This window comes from Natator depressus, chromosome 4, assembly GCF_965152275.1.
Source record: "Natator depressus isolate rNatDep1 chromosome 4, rNatDep2.hap1, whole genome shotgun sequence".
Classification (NCBI taxonomy): Eukaryota; Metazoa; Chordata; order Testudines; family Cheloniidae; genus Natator; species Natator depressus.
In genome coordinates, this window is record NC_134237.1 from 32,220,969 (window position 1) to 32,245,527 (window position 24,559).

At 39.6% G+C, this 24,559-nt stretch overlaps 1 protein-coding gene across 6 annotated transcripts in view; it reads right to left on the bottom strand.

The window, feature by feature from the left end:
- The window catches only part of LEF1 (lymphoid enhancer binding factor 1), a 106,790-nt gene that overhangs the window by 77,425 nt on the left and 4,806 nt on the right, over positions 1 to 24,559 (bottom strand). For all 6 annotated transcript variants that reach the window (XM_074950729.1, XM_074950727.1, XM_074950728.1 and 3 more), the window contains exon 4: positions 23,756 to 23,889. In XM_074950729.1, the coding sequence (XP_074806830.1) occupies positions 23,756 to 23,889 (134 nt within the window). The remainder of the gene's footprint in view (positions 1 to 23,755; positions 23,890 to 24,559) is intronic.

Below are 24,559 nucleotides of genomic sequence, written 5' to 3' on the forward strand. Positions count from 1 at the left end.
AATGTGTGAAACATGAAGACAGTTAAGACCGTTTGACCATTTTACTCTTGCTGTTCAGCTAATTCTTAGTTTTGACCCAATCAGGGAAGAAGAATTCAGAAAATGGACAGCCATTGGTGTAATTAAAAATCGAAGGTGCATCAGTCTTAGACAGTTATGAGACTTGTACAGTTGCAGTTCATTGAAGTGATGATGTAGCCAGAAAGTGGGTTTCGTTTAAGTTTTACTGTAAACAAAACGGTACGTCACTTGTGTTCCAAGATTAACTAACTGTACTTTCCTGAGGTAAGCTGGAATGTGTAGGATTGAGTTATATAGTGTGCTGTAGAGATCTCCCTATTCAGTCTGCACCATCACTCAATCCCTATCTATCTCAGCCTCTTACTGATCTATTCAGTTACTGCTTTTTAAGAGCACTAGCTGTAAGAAAAGTAAAAGCCTATTGAGAACTCTAGGTACACATGTCTGCAGCTACACAATCTACTAATAGGATTGTAGGGTCTCAGATATAGGAAATCTATGTACAGATACTAAAATGTTTGGTCCGCCGGAGATACTGTTTATGTAAACATTTGGGGGAAGAAAGCCTGTCCAGCAGTGGGTTGGATATGAATTAGGTGGTATGCCAATTAATTAAATTTTTGTCACTGGAGTGTGAAAGGTGATGCATGTGTGAGCAAAGTTTATTGTAATTTCACCCACTGCAGCATGCTGCTGTGACTGTTGTGGTCCCCCTCTAGATGACTGGTAGCATTTCCTATGTCACATAATCTCAGTCAACTGCTGTTGGCACTCCAAGCATTAGGCTCCACTCCCCCAGGCGCTCTCTCTCACACACACACACACACACACACACACACACAGAGTAATGGAGGATTCCTTCATTAAGGCTGCCAGAAATAGAGGTGCAAACCAACCTAGGCAAGACTACTTTAGCAATTACAACACGATCACAACAGTTCCTCACTCAGCCCAAGGGCATCCAGCATAGGGGGACATCAAGTGAGACTTGGGACCCCTCCACACTGCTTGCGTTCTCCTGCTGTGGTTACTACTGACCTCCCACCAGCAACATGCTGGATCTCTGCCCAGCCTTCTTCCATAGCCCGCTCCCCCAACTCACCCATTCACTATGCAGTCTTGAAAGGTAAGTTTAATTAAAGTCTGGGCTGTCAATTAATGGAGCCACATTCACCTCTGACGTGAAGTGGAGCTGCATCAGCTTGCACTAGTGGTGATTTAGCTCTATTGTGCTGGTTATTTTTGTAATTCAATACATTTATTTCTGGGTGCAGCTGATCAAACTTTTCAATTTGAAAGAAAGAGAACCGAGCTTTCTTTGGCATTGCTAACTGATCTGAAAAGGAAGGCAGCGGGGAGGGGAATTGAGATGAGTAAAGAAAAGACAAATTAAAAAGTTTCCTATAAAGAAGTGTTCAAGGTTTGGTTTAAAAGTAAAGGATCAGTTTGAAAGTTAAAGCCCAATCATGTTACTGTGATTCACTGATAATACAGCAACTCTCAATCTACGTATCTTCAGGAACTTGGGACAGCTATACAGGAGATTTGGATTTCCCCTATTCCTGCGCAGCAGCAACAGTCCTCAAGAAGTTTAACTGCACAGCAAAGCAAGATGCATTATAGAGAGAGAGCACTTCAGCCAAGTTTTGATAGTACAATTTCTATAATGCATGCTGTACCACACACTTTATGCATACAACTGCCTGTCACTTAGAGTTCCACTCCATCAGGATACAAATGGACAGAATTTAAAAACCATGGATGTATTCGAGGCAGCATAACTACACAAACTTTTTTGCTCTCTGAGTAACAGCAGAGTTGTGAGAAAGACAAATGCAGAAATTCAGAATTAAAAACTTAGCTTATTCACACTCCTGTGCCATTCTCAACCAGTGTCACAAACTTATCTTTGAAACCAATGGTGAAAAGGCAGAAAACTCATACTATTAACATTTCAGTCCATTGGTTAAAAACTGGGGTTTACTTTAAAATGTAAGCAGGCTGACTTTCAGTGATTGTGTCAAGGCTGTCACCTTGTTAATTCTTGCTTTCAATGCACTGCTACTAGCACCCGCTCAGTGTCCCAGCCCCATAATGTACATAGTTAATTTTGAATTTGGGAGAATTGCTTGTGTTAAAATTTTTTAATCTAATTTCAACTCACAGTCAAGGTATACATTTCTGATTCACTACACACTGTGCAAAAATTACAGAATTGAAATCTGCTCACCGAATGGTTGGTTGATACAGACGCCAGTAATTTAATTAGCTGATTGTAACTGAGATTCTCAGTTACAGACTGGATCAAAAAGAGATATCACGTTTTACTCACTACTGAGGATAGGAACAGGAACTGGGGATAGATCACCAAGGTTTTCATCTGAGGTGCTTTAACCCAGCCACACCTAAAGCAGCATTATCGGAGGATTGCAAAGGAGCATTAATGACTGCTTTTTAAGTGGCTTCCCATGACGGAGACTTCAATTAGTTTTGGCGTGTGCTTTTTTTTTTTTTTTGCTGTAGAATGGGGAACAAGGGGAAAGAATGAAAGTCAAGAAACATGGCATTACTACACTTCTTTTTAATCATTATTTAAGTTGAATGTCAAAGTTAAATAACCCCATGACGATAATGTCTCTTACTTCAGATTAAATCATTTTAAGTCATGTGCTTCTAGTCAAGACACCTCTCATTTTGGTTCAAACCAACTAATTATCCAGTTATTCCTGCACCATCCACTCTTCTGCTATGGCTGGCAGGCACCAGATTCAGTTCAGCTTCTTGTACAATTTAACTACAAACATTCCTGGTGATAGATACCACACCACTGCTCTATACTACAAAGTGTAAGGCAGCAAGGATTCCAATTAAAACAGGATTCAAAATAAAGTGATCTACAAGATGCTAATTTAATTTGTGACGAATGTAGTTAAGTTTTGAACAGAATTTGGGGGGGGAGGGGAAGGAGGAACAATTAAGCAGTCCTCTGACATTTTGAATTGGTTAGAGGTGCTGTAATTTAATGCCTTCGGCCTGTCAATTTCAGAGATCCCCGACTGTCACAATATGGACCACAACTTCATACAGAATGCCTTGTCATCCCCTCCTTTCCCTCCCATTTGTGAGCCCATAACATCCTTCTGGCAGCTCCTGAAACTGCTTACATGGAAAAAGCTATGAATTTTTAGCTGCCTTTAAATGCAATTTAGCATCAGGCAAACAGCCAGCTCTCTGCAGATCACTAGCAAGTACTCCATGGGCCACCGTTTGAGAAGTGATGCAATTGTATTCTGTTACTATTGCATGTGCAGTACTTTCTAAGGTAATGAGTCCAAGTCCATGCCTTTTTTGGAACAAAAATTCCTTTAGGAATTCTACTCCCCATATTCTCACAATTAAAAGCAGGAGCTATTGTATTTTTTTGGTACAGGTCTAGTCCTGAAACATAGTGAGATGAGTTCTTGATCTTTGGCACCTACATTTCATCAAGTACCACTTAAAAATGAAAAGGAGTACTTGTGGCACCTTAGAGACTAACCAATTTATTTGAGCATAAGCTTTCGTTAGTCTCTAAGGTGCCACAAGTACTCCTTTTCTTTTTGCGAATACAGACTAACACAGCTGCTACTCTGAAAAACTTAAAAATGCTACTTCATAGGTTGATTGATTTTTAAAATTAGCATTAAGAAGCACTTTTAAATACAAAAGATTAGATGTTTCAGGAGTCTGTTTAAATTTAGGGCCTAAGAAAGATCTTTCCTTTTAGCCTGGAAAGGTAAAAAGTTTTGATTCAAACAAAAAACAATTACACCTTCGAAGTTTTCCTACAAACCTTTGAAATCAGAGCTCCAAAGGCCTGTTTTTCAGAGGTACTGAGCACTTACTCCTACTCCAATTAAGGTCAAGTGGGCATTCTGTACCCACAAACGTCAGACATACATCACTGATTGTGTCTCATTAAAGAAACTAAGAACAAAGTTACATTTTTCTTTAAAAATGCTCATTACAAAAATAGTACTAACAGAACTGGTTTGACCAATTCTATTTTACATAGCATGGTTACATGATAATATATTTTCCACCCCTTTTTGTGATACCAAAGTTTAATTATGGTGGCAAGTCTGTGATCAGCAAAGTTAACAGGTTTGTTTTTCTTTAAAGAAAAAACCAAGCCCTGAGTGCAGTTTTAAACTCTGCTACATTTGAATACATAGCAAAGCATGTGTCTTCACAGAATCAGGGAATGGGCTTAATTTTATACTCTGCAACTTCAATCTTGCACTGGGAATAGTCCCTCTGGGGTTTAGGATATTAAGGCCTGGTCTACACTTAAAATTTAGACTCACACTTAAGTGCCACAGTTATGTCAAACATCCACTCCCCCTTGAGCAGCATAGCTTTGCCAACCTAACCCCCAGCGTAGATGGTAGCGAAGTAGTCAGAAAGAGACCTAGCTGCCTCATTCAGGAAGGTGGTGTTCTACTGCGACCGGGGGGGGGGGGGGGGGGGGGCGGCATTTTCTTCACTGTAGGAAATATCCACACTATGGGGTTATGCTGGCATAACTAGGGTGCCATAGCTTTACTGCTATAGGCTTGTCTATGGTTCAGGGACTAAGTCATGCACCAAGGTGAATCAAAAATGCTTCATTAAGTTGGCACACACTAAATTTCAATTTTAACCACTGAAAACAGAAAAACCTAGGATTTCTCATCAGTGCAATTTAAGATTTGGAGGGGGGAAAAAGCACTACAGAGGTTTGCCTCACTTTTCATTCAGGCTGTCAAGCGATTAAAAAGAATAATCGCGATTAATCGCACAATTAAATAAATGGTATTCCATTGTTTAACAATGCAATTAATTTTTTTAAATAATTTGCATTCTACATTTCAAATACAAAATACAAAAAGTGTACAGTGCTCACTTTATATTTATTTTTGACTACAAGTGTTTGCATTGTAAAAAAACAAAATAAATAGTATTTTTCAATTCACCTAATACAAGTAATGTAGTGCAATCTCTATCATGAAATTTGAACTTACAAATGTAGAATTATGTACAAAAACCCCTGAATTCGAAAATAAAACAATGTCAAATTTTAGAGCCTCTAAGTCCACTCTGTCATACTTCTTGTTCAGTCAATCACTCAAACAAGTTTGTTTACATTTGCAGGAGATAATGCTGCCTGCTTCTTGTTTACAATGTCACCTGAAAGTGAGAACAGGCTTTCTTATGGCACTGTTGTAGCTGGCATTGCAAGATATTTACGTGCCATATGCGCTAAAGATTCATACGTCCCTTCATGCTTCAACCAGCATTCCTGGGGACATGCATCCATGCTGATGACGGGTTCTGTTCAATGACAATCCAAAGCAGTGTGGACCATTGTGAGTTCATTTTCATCATCTGAGTCAGATGCCACCAGCAGAAGGTTGATTTTCTTTTTTTGTGGTCGGGTTCTGTAGTTTCCACATTGGAGCGTTGCTCTTTTAAGACTTCTGAAAGCATGCCCCACACCTCATCCCTCTCAGATTTTGGAAGGCACTTCAGATTCTTAGACTTTGGGTCAAGAGCTCTAGCTATCTTTAGAAATCTCACATTGGTACCTTCTTTGCATTTTGTGAAAGCGTTCTTAAAATGAAGATCTGCTGAGTCATCATCCGAGACTGCTAGATCATCAAATATATGGCAGAATGTGGGTAAAACAGAGCAGGGGACATACAATTCTCCCCCCAGGAGTTCAATCACAAATTTAAATTAACGCTGCTTTTTTTGTTTTTTTAAATAAAACGAGCATCATAAGCATGGAAGCATGTCTCCTGGAATGGTGGCCAAAGCATGAAGGGGCATACGAATGTTTAGCATATGTGGCACAAATACCTTGCAGTGCCGGCTACAAAAGTGCCATGTAAATGCCTGTTCTCACTTTCAGGTGACATTGTAAATACGAAGCGGGCAGCATTATCTCCTGCAAATGTAAACAAACTTCTTTGTTTTAGCAACTGGCTGAACAAGAAGTAGGACTGAGTGGACTTGTAGGCTCTGAAGTTTTTCATGGTTTTGTTTTGTTTTTGAGTGCAGTTATGTAACAAAAAAAATTTACATTTTTAAGTTGCACTTTCACGACAAAGATTGCACTACAGTACTTGTATGAGGTAAATTGAAAAATACTGTTTCTTTTGTTTATCATTTTTACAGTGCAAATATAACATTCACTTTGATTTCAGTTACAACACAGAATATATGAAAATGTAGAAAAACATCCAAAATATTTAATACATTTCAATTGTTCTATTGTTTAACAGTGCGATTAAAACTACAATTAATCATGATTAATTTGAGTTAATCATGTGAGTTAACTGCAATTGACAGCCCTACTTTTCATTTAAGTTTATACCTTTCACGAAACATTTCAAAAAGAAATCTGTATTTCTATACAAAATATCAGAACCCCTCATATATTGTTGAAGTCTGCAGCAAAGTTTTATACCTTAAGTAACATGCAATCTAATTCCTGTGTGGTTGTATTTAAGGGGGTGAGGGGAAGCAACTGTATTGAAGCCAATGCTTCAGGCAGCCCTGGAGCAGACTGGATCCAGTCTGAAAAGAATTGGCAACCCTAAAACTTTTTGAAAAGATAAAATTTCATTGATGTTGGCTCACACTAGGCCCACTTCAACTCTGCACTTGTCCTCTGTGTTTCCTTGGCATATCTGTTCCTTTCCTCTATCTGCTTTAGCATAACCTTATTTTTCTCTTTTATCTTTAGATAACTGCACCCAAGGACCGGAGGGATTGATTTTTTGTTTTGACTTATTGTTTGAAGATCTGTAACTCAAAGCAGCTCTCATGCCTGTGATGTCGAAGCTTGAGCAGCATAAAAGGTAAACCTAGTCCTGTGTATCAAACTAAGCACTGATACTATTTTATAATCTGTTTTATTTTGCTTTTTGTGGGAAAGGAAGACTATTTTAAGGCTTTATATTATAGGTAACAAGATTTTGAATAAGGAGTACTGGCATACACAGTAGTCATGAAGACTTTTATTTTAAAAAGAGAAACTTTGTGAACCGCAGATTACTGCTCGGGGAAGGGAGACCCTTATTCTCAACATAAGGACACCATTACAGGTCATGTTATGTATACTACATAAGAGACTGCCACAGTCAAAACACTACCATACAAGTCTCAAAACCACCACACACAATTACCTGAAGATTAATCATATGAAATAACTTAATACCCCACAGAAAGGGGGAGATAGTAAGAGACATTTGTGTAGAAACAGTAATGTGTCAACACAAACATTACTAGCATATTCTGAGATAGGAAATCAAATCAACCGACAATTAAAAAAGTCACTTCTACATTAAACCTCCTTTGTAATGATCTGAGATTCTCCTCTTCACCTAGCAGTTCTCTTCCTCCCCTTCCCCAAAGGTTGCTAAGATGTTTGAAATAATCAGTTCTGTAAAATAAAAAAAAGCAGGCACTCAGATTTCCTATACTGGTGATATATTTTGTATTACAGAAAGCCAACACACATAACACACACATCCCTTGTTTATGATAGCCCATCTCATCTACTCCCTGAATTTGCCCAGCTTTCTGAAATATGGTTACATATGCAAACATTATCTCCCAATTGTAACCTCATTTTCTGCTCTGCTGGACAGCGTGACCAGCATTTGTCATCATGCCTCCCCCGCCCACATCATTCAGATGTCTATAATTGTCATCAAGATGTGGCATGTCAGCAGGACTCCAGCGTTCTCTGTTCCCCATCTCCACACAGTAAACTCAGGTAACAAACCCATAATCTCGTCCTGTTTTCATGATGGTTGAATTACACATAATTGTTTCTGCACAATGATTGATTTCTGCCTGAATAGAGACCTCTGCCTTTTTTCAATGCAAGCGAGTGGCAGCCAAGTCTCTCCATCTAGGAGGAGGCAGCAGCCTTTGAAGAGATCAAAGCCAAGGCCGCAAGCAGTTGTGCGCCCTGGGAATATGGAAAGCCTTTATGCTCTCAACCCCATTTCTAACATCACGTTGGATTGCAGCTGCATTACATTCTGCCAGCATTCTTAATGCTTTTAGTATTGACTCTGACATCACCAATAGCTGTTTTAAAGTAATAAAAGCAGAAAGATAACTTATTTTGGAACATGCAAAGTTAAGCATTTGTTTTTAATATGAAATAATAAAAGAAAGCACACAAATTATACACATTTCACACAATTAAAAACATGTTTTTCATATGGAAAGAACAGAGGGGGTATTTTATAGCCTGGACCACACAAAATGAGCCAGTCATTATGCACCCACTTTTTCAAGCGTAAAGACTTCAGTAAAAATACAAATGGATAAATGAGTCAAATTGGAGAAAATATTTTTTACTTTCTAAGCACCTGATGTAAGGTGAAATAATAGACGTCTAAGGATTGTCTCCCCTTCCCATCTTCTTGTAGTAAGCAGACAATGCTTCATTTATGCATTTGTAATGCATCACGTGTCCATTTTAGAAATGCATAAAATCCTCATTAGTTATCTAAAGGACTTAAAAACAAAACAAACAAAAACCCACGCAGCTTCCTTCAAGGCTTTTTCTCCACAGAAGCGCCTGTACAGTCTCTCTCTCACCCCATTATGCCATCTTAAAATTGTTCCGGCCATATCAATGTTTTTAGAATTGCCAAACACTCATATGCAACCCCCCATGCCAAATTTTGACAGTGCAAACCAAAACAAACTGGATTTGTCTTTATCAAGACAAATTTTCCAGATTCTGATTTTAAAAAAACTTGCATAAACCAGATAAACTTTAAAGTTTTCTTCCAGTAACTTAACAATTTGTGGAAACAGAGGTGAGGAGGAGGTAAAGAGAAAAGGAGAGTAGCATCAATAACCGCTCCACAACTCTAAAAGAGTACTCTGGCCACAGATGTGCAGTACTGGGTATTTTGGTAAATACTTTATTATTCTGAAATACTTGGATGGCAGCTATCTTAAAAATATAACAGGAATCTAATAGAAACGGGTCAGCTGCCAGCTAAAAATTGCTTAAATGTGTGGGTGCGCTAATGCAGGAATGGAAGAATATGTAAAAATACAAGCAATGCAACTTTAAAATATTATGAACATCCATTTGTTCCTTAAAAAAAAAAATACACATACACACACCCCTCCTCTTTTTTCCTGCATTGTTTTAATGTTTGCTTTTTTATTTATTTATTCATAGTGACCCTTGTCTTGGGGATTCTTGATAGGAAATATTCTCTGCTCTAGTCCCTCTTTCTTATGGATGCAGACCTTGCCGTTATATACCTTTGTCACTTTAAGATTAGACTACTGTAATGTGTTCTGCATGGGCTACTCCTTAAAGCCATTCAAAGGCTGAAGCTGGTGCAGAACATGCCAGTCCAATTTTGATTTCCTGGGCATACTGTAAAAGCCATTTATATATTACAGGGCTTTGAGGATATGTTCTTAGGGATGATTTTTCTGGAGGGAAACAGGGGCAACAAGTGGGGTTTTCCATTTTCTTAGCTGGCCAAGATACACTTAAATAATCAAATGGAGTTAAATTTATGGAGTGTGAATATAGAGAGCGAGATTAATGCTGCTGTGTGGTAACCACAGATTTAATTATTATCGTGCTCAGCACTTTTCTATGAGCATTTTTTTTTTATTGTTGTTCAATACAGCGATACAGTATTCTGCTCCAAACCAGTCCCTCTCATCCCCACCCACCCTACTAAACAAGTTTGTAGCCTTGCACGGCCAGTCCTGCTCTCCTGAAGATGGACTGGTTCTTCACAGCCCGACTGTCTACTGTGAACCTCTCCCTCCACACCTGCTGATTCAAGATCAGAGAGAGAGGGCTCTGATTCAGTACACAGTCTGGCCTTGAATCCCAAGTACACTGCCTTAACCCACACCTGCTGTAACGAGCCTACATGGTACATAAAAAGATGCAAGAGGCACTTTTGTAATATATACTACTATTAACAATGAAAAGGATGTAAAAGTCAACACAAGTCTATTTTTCTGAGCCTTGAGTTCTCTTCAGTTGGGGAAATATACATTTGATTCCATCATGGAGATAAATACTGTTCTACTGTGGACAACACAGGCCATACACTTTTTGTTATTGTTGAGCAAAGAAAGGAGGCAGAGATCAAAGTGTTAGATACAAGGAGTTTTTGTGTGTGTTTTCCACTGGAAAAAAAGGGAAGGAACTCTACTTAACCCAACATACACAAATCAGTTTTGTTGAGAAACTGGGAAGTTTTTTTGGGGGAAAAGCTTTCTATAATTTTTTATTTTTCCAAAAAGGCCTTTGTCAAGAAAGTTTTTGAACAAAATATTTTAGCCTCCTCTACTTGGTGCCCTTATGGCAGTTCTGTTCATACCCCTTTGCTACCAAGAACAGTATCAGTCAACTTTTACATGTCATTCTGATAAGAAATGCCATCTATCCTATAGCCATGTACTGCAATAGTTCCCAGTAAAAAATCCAGTGCATTAGACAACAGTTAGGTGAAGGAATCTGAGTGAAGCATATCCTGTTTATTCTCCTCCTTTGTGCCCATCCATACACCAGTCACTCTCCAGTCCAAAAGCTTAATGGCACAAAGACCCAGTTTCAAGCCTTATTGCTTTATTCCAGTGGTTCTCAAACTTCTGTATTGGTGACCCCTTCCACACAGCAAGCCTCTGAGCCCCTCCCGTATAAAAATTAAAAAACTTTTTGTTTTTTAATTTAACGCTATTATAAATGCTGGAGGTGAAGCAGGATATAGGGGTGGAGGCTGACAGCTTGTGACCCCCATGTAATAACCTCACAACCCCCTGAGGAGTCACAACCCCCAGTTTGAGAACCACAACTTTATTCCTTGAGGTGGGATCACTGCAATAACCCACCTGCACAATTTAGTTAAAATATTTACCAGTCACAAGACTTCCTCTTCTCCCAGTCACAAGGGGTATAGGATATGAAAGTGAAGGAAAAAGAGGGATTCTAATGCGAACAACCCAAATCACTATTTCAGTGAAGTGACAGTTCCTATCATACACTCAGCTTTTAAGAGATTACTTAAGTTCACCAGCAGAAGGGGACAAGTTTTAAGAGCTTGAATATTAAAATTTCGCAGTTTGGTTTAAGCTTTGGAGGAGCAAACGTGGGTGTAAGGCCATATCTACCTGATGATGTAAGACTACTTCACCATTTGTGCCCTTGAGGGGGGAAAAAAAAAATGGTTTCTAGAGACACTTTTATCAAAGTGTTTTTTGCACTATTATTTTGCTATTCAGTTCCTTTAAAAACAAAAAAAACAAAACACAGTTCCTTTGTACTTCTTATCAGATTGACATAGCACAATGTCCTCAATTAGCACTGCACATGTTTACATATGGTTCTTTATATAAAAGATTCTTGAACATTCTTGTAGACTTTATTCTAATGTACATTGAAAGGCTCAATCCAACCTAAAAATTTTTGCAGTTGCTGGCATGCAGAAGTTCTCCACCCACAGAAGAAGTTGTTTTGTATGGCCATCTCTAACAATCTGAATGTTAGATTAGGCATTCTGCAGCCATCCCATCCACAGCAAGACTTAGGTACCCTTAAATGACATCATACTCCATTGGGGGGGAGGGGAAAGAGAGAGGGGAAAAAAAAGTGTGTTCCTTCTCACCTGAGCTCACTCAGTCCCAGAAAAATGTTCACAGAAGCTGAATCTGAAGTTGCTTGGCTTCCCACAGCTGGCAGCTCTATTTTAGCAGTCAATCATCAGGGGAAAGAGGAAGGAACCATGCAGCTCTAAAGGCCACAAAAGGCAACTGGGTGAGGGGTGAGCCACCTCCTGAAGTCCAGCAATCACAGACAGTATAGAAAGTTTTCCCCTCCCTCTCAGGAAGTTATTGATTTGTGCTTAGTCCAGCCATCTGTCTCCAAACCCTAGATTGCCAGGAGTAACAGTATCTTGTGGTCTGCATAGCCCTAGATATTCGAAGTGGAGGAAGGAAACTCATTGCAAGTTTTTCCACTCTTCCTCCTTTGCCTATTCCCCAGAGGTCTGCAAATTCTTATCATCTGTGCAGGCGTCAAAGTATCTCGTCCGATCTTGCCCTGCATATACTGACATGACAAAGCCAGAATGAAACTGTGCTGTTAGAGTTTCGGAAGGAGCTGCAGATATAGTCTAGCAAGATTTTCTCCTTTTACCAGGCAATTCACATATAACAGTCAATACCAGAAATCAGCATTTCCTGAAACACTCAGGAGTTTCTACATGAAATTAGAGTAGTCAAACCTCAGTCTGCTTTCTGCTTCCACTCACCAGTGCCTGTACAAGCAGTTTAAAAAAGCACCACTGAATGCACTGAAGATAGGTCTTACTCTGGGGGCAAAAAAAAAACTGGAGTTTAGTCAAGTTAAAGGGGGCAAGTGTGATATCAGAAAGGTGAAAAGAGAATTGTTTTGTAAAAGTAGCCTATTACAACCATCCGTATTCTCTTTAGTCATAAATAGTTATCCAGTGAACTTAAAAATGGTGTCACAGCAGAAGAGACAGCCTTACTCTGCAGGGCAAGACAAATGCCAAGCTTTCCTCAGGAAGACTGCTTTTAGACTGCTCCACTGAAGTTGCAGCCATGGTGGGATCAATCATAATTACAATATGCTTGGGGTGTGTGTTTGTTTTTTTTAAACCAATCCGTCTCATTCCCCTCACCACACCCCCTCCCAGAGTCCATCCCCAGCCATGGTACCACATTAACTACAATATGATATAATCATTCAAAACAACAAAGTTTGGGTCTTTTAAAACACTGCAATAAAGCCTCACTAATGGCCAGCACATGCACTGCAAGTTACTGAACTTTGTAATTAGCTAATCAGATCCACATCAGGGAGGCAACTTTGTCTGTAAATAAAGCTACATATTCTACATTTGTAAAATGAAGTACTGCACTAGTTAATAATCTGTACTATAATTTCTAAAGAGTTTTCTTCCTTGCGTTAATCCCACAAACAGCATCTGCTCTACAAGTCCTCTACTTCAAGGTACTCTGTTCAATGCCATATTCTCTATCACACCACCTGTTAACATGTCTTCCTTTGTGATATCCCACCACATCTTCTTGAGTCTTCCTCTCTCTTTTATCCTTCAGTCTTGATCTATTGGACTATTACTCGCACAGTTGTCAGGACTGCGCTTTATATGACCAAAGCATCCGAGCCTGCGCACCCTCATTTTTCCCTTTATTGGTGTTACTTGTCTACACATTCCTCAATGGTATTTCTTGCTTACACCATTCATCCATCTCAACATTTACATTTCTGTTGAACAGATCTGCTCACATTTCTTCTTTGTTGCCAAACATTCAGCACCATACATTACCACTGGACGGACCACCATGTTATAGACTTTCCCTTGTAAGTGTAATTTCTAAAAGTAAAATGTCTTTTTAAATATTAGACCTCACTAAGACACTATTCGATTCATAGATTCGAAGGCCAGAAAGGACTATTGTGATCATCTGTAGAACACAGGGCAAAAAATTAAAAGCAGGGAAGTGGGTAGAGGTGCTAACATGTAAGACCCGTGGGGGACAAATGCCACCCAAGTCACTTTCATGAGCACTTTCCTATAAAAACAAAGGGGAAGAGGCAGGGCAGGCGCTGGAGCAGCACGCAGCTGCGCAGGGCACCAGGAAATTTGGTGCCTCAAATTTCCTGGTGCCCTACGCAGCTGCAGACTTTGCGTATGGGTAGGGATGGCGCTGCTTGTATCCATACCCTACAAAGGCTACCAGACCATGTTATTTCCCCCCCCCCCCCCCCCCCCCGTTTGCGGTCCTTCCCAGATACCTACCTACCTACTTGGGCACTGCCAGACTGGCTGTCATCTCATCCCTAGCACCGGCATCTGTTCTACATCTACTGCAAAGGATCGCCACTTAGGGCCCAAAGCCAAGGCATGCAGAGGAAAGTAGAACTCTCATTGAGATTAGTGGGAATTCAACTTTCTTCACCTTTCAGCATCAGGCTTTTAAATCCCGCTAAGTCTCACTCTCTGGTGTGTTGTTTTTTCCTTTGTTTTAATACTTGAAGTAGGTTTAAATGGCAGGGCAGGGAGTGTCTTCTAGAGTTTGAGCGTATGTACAGAGTCTAGCATAGTGGGGCCTTTCGGTTCTGCTGTAATAAAAAATAGCATGTATTTTCATTAAAATACATTATAGGCCTCCCTTATCCTCAAAAAGGTGAACAAAGGATCATCTCCAAAACAAAAAATATTTTGCTATTTGAGACAGCATTACTAGAATTCCCCAGCAAACACACACCCCACACACACTGCAGCAACTGCTGGCATAAAGCCTAGAAAATTTCTAGAAGGCATATGTGCCTACATGCTGTGAATTGGAATCACAGAATCCCAAGAGACCCAGTGCATCAGTTCGGGTTAAGTAGGATCTACCTAAACCCTTATGCAGTGGCACTTGAAATGAAGCCCTGAGTGTTGATTACAGAAACTCTTGTGTGGATGAAAACCTTTGGGAGCACATCAATCTGTGTCTCACATAATGAATACAACTAAAATGGTTCTATACACAAAAGTGTAAGGTAGTGTCAACAGTATGTTTGCTATTTAAATTACACTTAATAAAAATGCAGTAAAAGTTAAGTAACACTTAGCCATATTCCCAACTACGTTAAAAAAAACAAAAAACAGAACAAAACAAAAAAACCCCACACACAGACATTTAAGTCTGCTTTCATCTCCATGGAGGACAGTTAATTATCCAGATACAATCTTATTTTCCTAGCTCAGAAATAAAATATGTCACAAAACTGGGTGACTGGGCAACAAAATGGCAGATGAAATTCAATATTGAGAAATGCAAAGTAATGCACATTAGAAAACATAATCCCAACTATACATACAAAATGATGAGGTCTAAATCAGCTGTTACCACTCAAGAAAGATCTTGGACTCATTGTGGATAGTTTTCTGAAAAATCCGCTCAATAGGCAGCAATCAAAAAAGCTAACAATGTTAGAAACCATTAGGAAAGGTAGCTAATGAGACAGAAAATATCATAATGCCTCTATATAAATCTATAAATCATGACACACACGTCTTGACTACTGTGTGCAGATCTGGTTTCCCCATCCCAAAAAAGGTGTTAGAAAAGGTACAAAGAAGGGCAACAAGAATCATTAGGGACATGGAACAGCTTTCAGATGAGGAGAGATTAAAGAGACTGGGATTTTAGTTTAGAAAAGAGACGACTAAGGGAGGAATATGACAGAAGTCTATAAAACCTTGACTTGTGTGGAAAAAGTGAACAAGAAAGCATTAGTTACTCCTGCATACAACATGCGAACTGGGAATCACCTGATAAAATTAATAGGCCTCAGGTTTAAAAACAAACAAAAGGAAGTACTTCTTCGCCCAACACACAGTCAACCTCTTGGAACTCCTTGCCAGAGGATGTTGTGAAGGCCAAAAGCATAACAGAGTTCAAAAAAGAAAGAACAAAAATAAGTTCATGGAGGATAGGTCCATCAATGGCTATTAGCCAGGATGGTCAGGGATGCAACACCACGCTCTGAGTGTCCCTATCCTCTGTTTGCCAGAAGCTCGGAGTGGATGACAGGATGGATCACTTGATTGCCCTGTTCTGTTCATTCCCTCTGAAGCACCTGGCATTATCCTCTGGGCCTGAAAGTGGATAGTGGCCAGATAGACCGTTGGTCTAATCCAGTATGGCCGTTCTTTAATCTTCGTTAAAAAACAATTACAGTTTTAGTTACTTATCGGAATCTAAGTCAGTGAACACACATGTCCGCTGAATACACTCAAGCTCCTCTAAAATCATTCACATCACCATTTTTCCTCTTGTGGGAGTGGACAATTCCTGGCTGATTAGCACAGCTGGGGCATATGTTAACTCAATACTGTACTTTTAGTTCAAGCCCAAAGATTCAATGAATATATTTTTATTTAAGTGCTCAATCGCTTTCTTGCTGAGTGGACAGATTCCTTTGAAGTGGGAAGCCAAAAATAAATAAAAGCTATCCCACAAGATTAGAGTCTCAAAATAGAAACTATTAGGCTGCTAAATTAAGTTATTTTGCATGTAATTTTACTATTAATTTAGTGCTTATGAGGGCCAAAACAATAACTAGAGAGGCTAATCCTAGACACCCAGGGTAGGAACAGCATGCAAAGTAGCTATACAAGCTTCTCCACAATGACCTACCACTGATCCTGATAGATCAACACTAGTGGCAAGAATGACATTCAGACTTCTTGCCCAGTCTAATCTCTTTTCTCTCTGCCAGCAAGAATGCCAACTATGTATCCCCACCAGGAACTGCCCTAGCAGTAAAACTAAAGCACCTTATCTTCAGTCTTGGCATAGCTAGTACACATTCATATATGCACCTCCTTCCCCCCGATCCCGGTGGAAAAACCACAGCATTTTTAGCTGTGAAGGCAAGCCCATAGAGTGTAATTAAGCCCACTGTAATGTCACTGCAAGTGTGGTGGTGTACCAATCCCCTCTAGATGCGTGCTAGTATGCTAAGCGTACCACAAGCTTAAAGACAAAACACAAAGTGCCAAGCACTAGGCTCTTCGATTTCTGGTCCTTAGTTGTTTCCCTTGAACATTCATGCTTCAAGTAACAGGATTCTTTTTATTAATGCCACCAAATACTACAAAGTGCAAATATTCTAGGCACAGTGACTTTAGCTTATAACAAACAGTAAGCCAACAGATCCAGCCACTCATGACAGTCCAGGATAGGTTACAAGGATAACTATACCTATGGGGACCCCTCAAGCTACTACTGACATGGCTAGCATTCTGCCAGCAAAAGGCCACTTCTCTGTCCAGCTTTCAGGCCCAGCTCTCAAGCTATCTGCATCCTCTGGGCTTACTACTCCTGCTCACATGAAGCCACTGGCTCTCAACCTCATCCTCTGACTTAGGCTGTCCCTTCCTATACTCTGGGAAAGAAGGATCCCTCTACTTACTGGCTTTCATATGGGGGTGGTAACATTGCATAGTAGTGATCAGGCAGATTTGTTAAAAACACTTTGTCCTCATCTACACAGTCCAGTTAAGACACACAGGGTCATTGTTTAGCCATGCCATAGTAAGAAGAGGAGTTAATTGTGATTTAGCTAATGTAGACATGGCTTAAGTTAAGTACTAGAAGAGATATTTTATTTGTGGTTCGACAACTCAAAATTACTAAAAAAAAATTGTTCTGTATACTAGTGGTAAGAGGCAACTTTCCATCACTATAGCACATACATCTAACAAGGTTTTTAGAAGACATACACTAACACTTCACTGTTTTAGTGACATTTTCTTCTCATATCAGAGGAGCTTTTTATACCCAAGACAGATGTTAGAAACTTAGTCAGTCAATCTTGCAGCTCTTCTGCATCCAGACTGAATGACTGTAGGCATTGAAGAATATGACATGTATTTGGCAAGGTTTCTTCCCCTTTTGCTTTCATGAACTCTAGAGGTTCATGCTTTCTTCTTGGCATCTAACATTATGGATGGGATAACAAATGAATGCCCGTTTCTTTAGCACCAGATCCTGCATGGTACTGAGAGCCTGCAACAAGCAATTCTGATCAACATTTTCTCTGGAGCATGACTGAAAAAGAAAAGATGACCAGCACACCAACGGGATGACATTTTACTTTTACACCTCCTTAAAATGAAAGTTGCAGTCTCCAGTTTTTAAAAGTTGCATTAAATTTGCTTGTCTATACACAGCCTCTAGCTATAGGGGGAAATAAGAGATTATGTTCAATAACCAGATCAACTAAAGCTATGAAGAATCAAAAGTGGATCAAGGAGCGATTTTTTTTTTTCCTATAGCTCAGTCCAAAGCCAGTACGGTGTCACTGACTGCTTTCTATTTCTCCACAGCCAGTAAGGATTTTTAACAACTGTTCAGTTGTGGAAGTTCATTTCTAAGTAAGGGTCACCCTGATTGCACAAGCTTACGGAGGAGACGAAAGCAGCAGTAGAAAACCACTATGTGCTGAATGCCCTCATTAATGGCAGCAGAAGGACAGTCAATACACAAGTGAAAAGTCTGTCTTTTTAAAAAAGTGCACTGTATATGCATAGGGCCTTCATAAGGCCCCAGGCAGCATCATTCTACATTGTCACAGCTACTACAGTAGTCCTTTGAAACAGGGGCAAACCAGAGGTACTCAGGTAACTTCTGTTCTGTCTCACCCATTCCTCTTCCCAAATGTCCAGCGTACTTTGTTTAACAAACAAGAAACTGAACCCCATGTAGTTCGTCTCTCTGTTTCAAAGGACCTATCTCAGACATCACAGACTGATGCTCCATGCGGCATCACAGCTGATCAGAGCCAGGCCAGCTGGCAGGAATGCTTGAAATAGTAAGGTTCACTTGTTCATGGTGAGGATTTCCCTTTTCTCCCCTCCATGTACGAGCTGGATGCCCACACTGGAGTAAAAAACAAAATCAAATTTTCCATCTGTACCAATGAAGTACCAACTTAGGTACCAAATTTTGGGCAGCTCCACACATGATTTTTTTAATGTATGGTATTTAATAAGCGAATTTGCTTAACCCCAAAGTTAATCTTAAAAAACAAAAAATAAGTGTGGAATTTCAGTGCTGGTGAAAGAGTGTCTTGATAGCCTTTGTGAATAAAGTCCTCTGTTTACCTATATACTGCCTACCAACATGCCACCACTCTGATTATTGTAGGTGGAGAAGGGTGAGGAAGAGAGATCACTGTTTAAAAACAAAAAAAAAAGAGTAATAGGAGTAGTTTTGTCTAGGGCCCATACAGGTCTTGATCTCAATTTATTCCCGCTCCCCCATCACTCATCTTATCTTGCACTCAGACTCACAAAACATCCATTAGAAAGTTAATTCCTGAATTAGGCTGGTTTCAAACTGGTGACTATCCAGTCTCCCTGTAAGTGCCAACGTTGACACCTTCAAGAATGAAGCTTGCTTTCTCGAAAGGTAAGTTTAAGAACTCAACTTTGAGTTATTTGAAGCTTAGCCAGGCAACATCATCTACTCTGGATATAGAGGCACCAAACCCCCACCCCAAAATCCCATACTGTTATTAGGCTCCCACAAACACTCAGTAATCAAATGCCCTACCCTGTTCTTGAAGGGACAGCTCCCACTGAACAAAACTGTTAGTCTGTATAATCATTTTTTGTCTTAAGCCGTCTCCCAGCTCTGTTTCACTCATCTTGAGATGTAAGCTCCACAAGGCAGAAACGGTCTTGTACATCTGTACAGTACCTAGCACAACCTGGGCTCCAAATTCAATTGGAAATTTTGAACATCACTGTAACGACTTTCCACATTAGAATTCCTTCCTGTGGAACGTCTAGTGAATTCCATATGCATTGTCCATAGGGGACCATATCCAAGCTTTTTCCAAATGTTTCTGAGAATATTCTTCAGTCTACTTAATAATTCCAGCTGCTAATCAAAAACCAGTTTGGACATTAAAAGAATTCTTACTTTCTGCTAAGCATGTATGCACGCACATGGGGGGGGAGGGCGTGAGGAGAGGGGAGAAGGGTGGAAATAGAGTTGCAGGAATTCTATACCATACAATATAAAGCCTAATCCCTAGGAATGAGATGCATTTAATAGCATAGTAGGAATTCATTAAGGAATTTTAAAAATACAAAGGTTTTTATGAAGGTTTTGCTCCAAGAATGCTACTTGAAACTAATCTTGCTCAAAAGGGCAAAAAACACACAGCTGCCTACTTTTCCTGTCTTCAACACCCATGCTACACACCAACAAAGAGAAACCACTAAAAGAACTCTCCACTTCACGGGACTCATTCACCAGGTGTTATTGTGGTTTTCATATTATCCTGTGTGCGCGAGCATCACTTTTGCTGCAGCTACCTAAACGTATTTCTTTGCTCTTTCGCCTACCCAGCTATCTGATAAGGAGTATACTGTTATAGTGGCTTCTATTCTACAGTGCTGGAGGTGTAGAAGAGCTTATAGCTTGTTTTTCTGCAAGTAGTAAATGAATGATCAGTTACTGGGGGGGCGGGGAGGAGAGAATGCAGGAGGAGAAAGTAGCCTAATCCTAGTAAAAATTGAACGCAAATTTGACTTTCATCTCTCTTACATCAGTGGTTCGCAAACTGGGGTGCCACTTGTTCAAGGAAAGCCCCCTGGGGGGGCCGAGCCAGTTTGTTTACCTGCCGCATCCGCAGGTTTGGCCGATTGCGGATCCCACCGGCTGCGGTTCGCCACTCCAGGCCAATGGGGGCTGTGGGAAGGGCGGCCAGCACGTGCTGCTTCCCGCAGCCCCCATTGGCCTGGAGCGCCGAACTGCAACCAGTGGGAGCTGCGATCGGCCAAACCTGCGGACGCAGCAGGTAAACAAACCGGTCCAGCCCCCAAGGGAGCTTTCCCTGAACAAGCGGCGCCCCTAGTTTGAGAACCACTGCTCTACATCAAGAACAATGTCAATATCAGCTCATCAGAAACTAAAAACTCTATAGTAAAGTGCAAGATGTGTACTAAACATCGAAAAAGCAAAATTGAAGTCCAAAGAATCAAGTATGCATGAAGAAAATTTTAGCATTTTAAACATCAGTCTTTTGAGTCATTTTTCCATTGTTCTGAAATTTTCAGTAATCTTGACTAGTTTTTTCACCCAGCATCTTTTCTAAGCACGATTACTGACAGTATTGTTCTTCCTCTCCCAAATCAAATTAATCTTGACAATAACTGCTTGAAAACTTAGCTACAAACATCACTAGTACTCCCCTGGCCCTTGCATACAAGTCTGTACATATTGCATATAAAGATCCAGAGAAAAAAGCGCAAGTTGAATGCCTGGACACAATTTGCCCACCCCAAACTGCAAGCCTCAGGCAGGAGCAGCTCCATTGGCGTGACTGGTGTCCCCCCCAGGCAAAAAATAGAAGTTATTCAACCATGGGTGTAGTTTGACCCAACCCTGCTGGCAAATAGTGCACAGCTTTATGCATGTACCTAATTCCATTAAGATCAGTGGAATTATTCACATGCATAGAGTTAAGCATATGTAGCGTTGGCAGGATCAGGGCCTGAGCTTGTATCCCTGTCCTCTGAAGGAAGAGCTGGTTTTACACTATTATGTCGAATATAATGAAATAAAATTGTGTTAATTAGAGAGGGCCACTGCAGCTAATATCTATTCAGTTTAATGAGCATTTTACTGGATTATCTGAACGTAAGCAAGTCAGACTGTTCAGACAGCGTGGGGGGTGGGGGGAAAATCAGAATCCTGAGGTTGTTTCAAATTCTGTCAACGGTAAACAAGCAGTTGCTTTGTTATGCAAATGAAGAATCTCAGGTGTACCACAAGGTTACTCCACACGCAAATGGTCAGACTGACACCACTGATGAGAGCTTGGGTCTCTTAAACCGACTTATCTAAACTGTTTTTCAACCTTGCTATCTGCAAGGAAACAGAGGGAAGTTGAATGGGTGACAGTTAGAAGCCCAACAAAGGTAGAGAGCAGAAGTGACGAGGTGGGAAGGCATAACTGCTTACCACATAGGTTGTGGTTAATAGCAAAGTAAGCGAGTATAATCTTCTGGATGCAGTGTTTTGATCTCTCTCTCTCACTTACACACACACACTCTCTAAAAGACAGCTGTCAAGTATAAAAACAAAGATGATAGTTCAATTAAACAAACAAATAAAAAAAGATTAACTCAAGCATGTAGCCTTGTGGTTAAGTCTGGAGATTTCAGTTTATGGTCAACATTAGTATATTACAAGAACACTATTTTACAGGAATTGTGGTGCTGCTCCAATACTTTCCCTTAGACATTAGGCTAGGAGTATTGCAATTAAATGCATCTGCTTTCTATCCCTGCCAATATCACAATAGCCACTCAAATATTTCTACAGTAAAAGGAAGCTGATCAATTTAGTCTGAAATATTGTTATTCTACTATCTGAAGAGATGTACCAGTAGCGTGCAAGTAAATAACTGATGTCCCACTGTGACGCATTTAAGAACAAAACATTTTGAAATTTTAAATTCTCTAGTCATTTTTATAGGGCAACATTAAGAAGTTGGATTTATTTTGCTTCCAAATCTTGCACTCATGTATTGTTTCTTGGAGGAAGAGGAAGTAGCACAGGGTCTTATTAAATTCCTGATCTTCAAGGAGACATGGATCTGAATATTAAAGACTTCCAACTGACTGCATCCTTTTTGTCAGCAAGACAGAACTGCAGTTTAATCTATCAATAATTTTTATTTTACATATCTTTCAGCAGAAGCCAGTATACAAAGACTACATGGGATATAGTTTGAATGCTTCAGAATTAAGTATATATAGACCTCCAAGCAGAAATAAAAAAAAAAAAAAAAAACACCCCAAAAAAACCAACAGGTTTTTCCATCTTCTTATTCAAGACAGATTTTTTTTTAAAGACAAAACTATAAAGCAGTATTGTATACACCTTTTTTTTTTATTCTTTCAAATGTAAATAAGGTTGCAGAATATAAGCAACATTTGCAGCAGGGTTCAGAATGCCAGAATCGATTGTGTCATTCTGAATTCAAGCACCTATATTTGGTGGAGACTGTCTCCAATGTTTAAGTATAATGTTTTGCTGTTAAAAATACCAATATGGATTAATTCAAAGTTTTTCCAAACAAGTTTAAAAAAAACAAAAAACACAGAAATAAAGTTAGAGTAGAGAAGTTGCCAAACACTTTTGCATCTTACTAGCTCTCCATTACTAAGAAAAAAAATGCAAAGCATACAAATGAATAAAATGTATGAAACAATTTCATACCATCAGTGGAATTCTACAACAGGAGAGACACAAACAACTTCCGGTTTTCCAAGGCAATTCTGCTAATGTGATTTCCTCAACTAGAATTAAATTTACAAAAAATTCCCACTAATTTACAAAAACAAGTGGGAATTTAGTGTACAGATGTTAATCAAGCACACTTCTACAACAACCAGAGAAAATTACTCATCTTGACAGTAAATCAGGGCCAATGGCCAACACATGGTAGAGCACAAACACAAAAGTTGCTCTCAGCTACATCTTACATAGTTAACTTAGTTCATCCACAATTGTTTCACATGCTATATCTTCAACTATGGTTATTTTTCCAGGTGACAGACCGGCAACTCACAGACCCGACAACTTCACACAGAGCAGCCTGTGTTAGAAATAAATATCAGCTAAGAACAAGTAGATGAGGAAAAACATTTGTCAGCTCTTTTTGAATGTCGTGTACAGATTAGCAATTCCAGTAGTCCTACCCCCAATTCTCTATTTTCCCTCCTAAGCAGGAGGGACTAAAGCCAGTATAGGAGTACTTCTGTCCTTCCGATAACTGTAAAGGTAGCATTTACACCATTCCATCACAGCTTATTCCATAAAGTCACATTAAAAGGTATCTTTTTCAGCCTTATTCAAACACAAAACTCAATACTTCACTTACTAGATTTGCAGCTTTTCCTCCACCAACCCAATCAAAATCCTCGGGAAGTTTATACCCCATATGAAAGCAGCATACAGAATAGCAATGTATTGTTCATCTTAGTTCTATTTAACATATAATATCAAAAGTGTAATATACTGAACAGAAAGCAATTTGTCTCTCCAAAGACTATTTGTATAACAGGTAACTCACTGTTCTAGGGATGGGTGGAGACAGAGATCCATTAGACATGTAGGGGTCATTGTTCATATTTGGCATCATGATATACCCAGAATAACCAGAGTATGATGGGCCTTTGCTGTATAAACCACCATCCGGATGTTTTCCTGGGAAAGAAAATAAGGGTTGTTAATTTAGCTTCCACTTAAGTTTTTCTGGTACATTAGAGGCATTTTACAGTAAGAAATGCACAATATCTTTATTTTTAAATCTTTGGAGAGGTAGAGGGGGGCAAATTGCTAGGGACTTCCAGTTTATTTTTATTGCTTTCTGACAGCAGTTACTCACTTAAATGGTTTATTAAACAGGCATTTGTTAGGAACTGCACTTAAGATATGGGAAGACTTCAGTATAGTCAGTCTATTTTATGAGTCTATTCAAACACAAACACAGAGATTGTACTAGGATGATTTGCATAAGAGCCTGGAAGAATAGACACACATGTAATGCACTACATTAGATTCTAAAGCTACTTGGTGGTCTTTGGTTTTTGCTCATAATTTTTAGACACCATAAGAGAAACACCATTTCTAGGCTGTGTTGGTGCATTTCCATTGCATGAACAACAAGCAATGCTACAGACATCAAATAACAGCAATGGAGATCAAATGTATAAAGCAGTAATTCTTTCATTTTAGGTAGCATATGGACTTCTCCCATCAGTTACACAGCTGGTTGCAGGAAAGTGCAGTATTATGGTTAGACAGAGCCACTTCCTTCACTAGCTGACATACTGCATGTATGAACAATTCTTTCTGGTCATGCTAATTGAAAGCT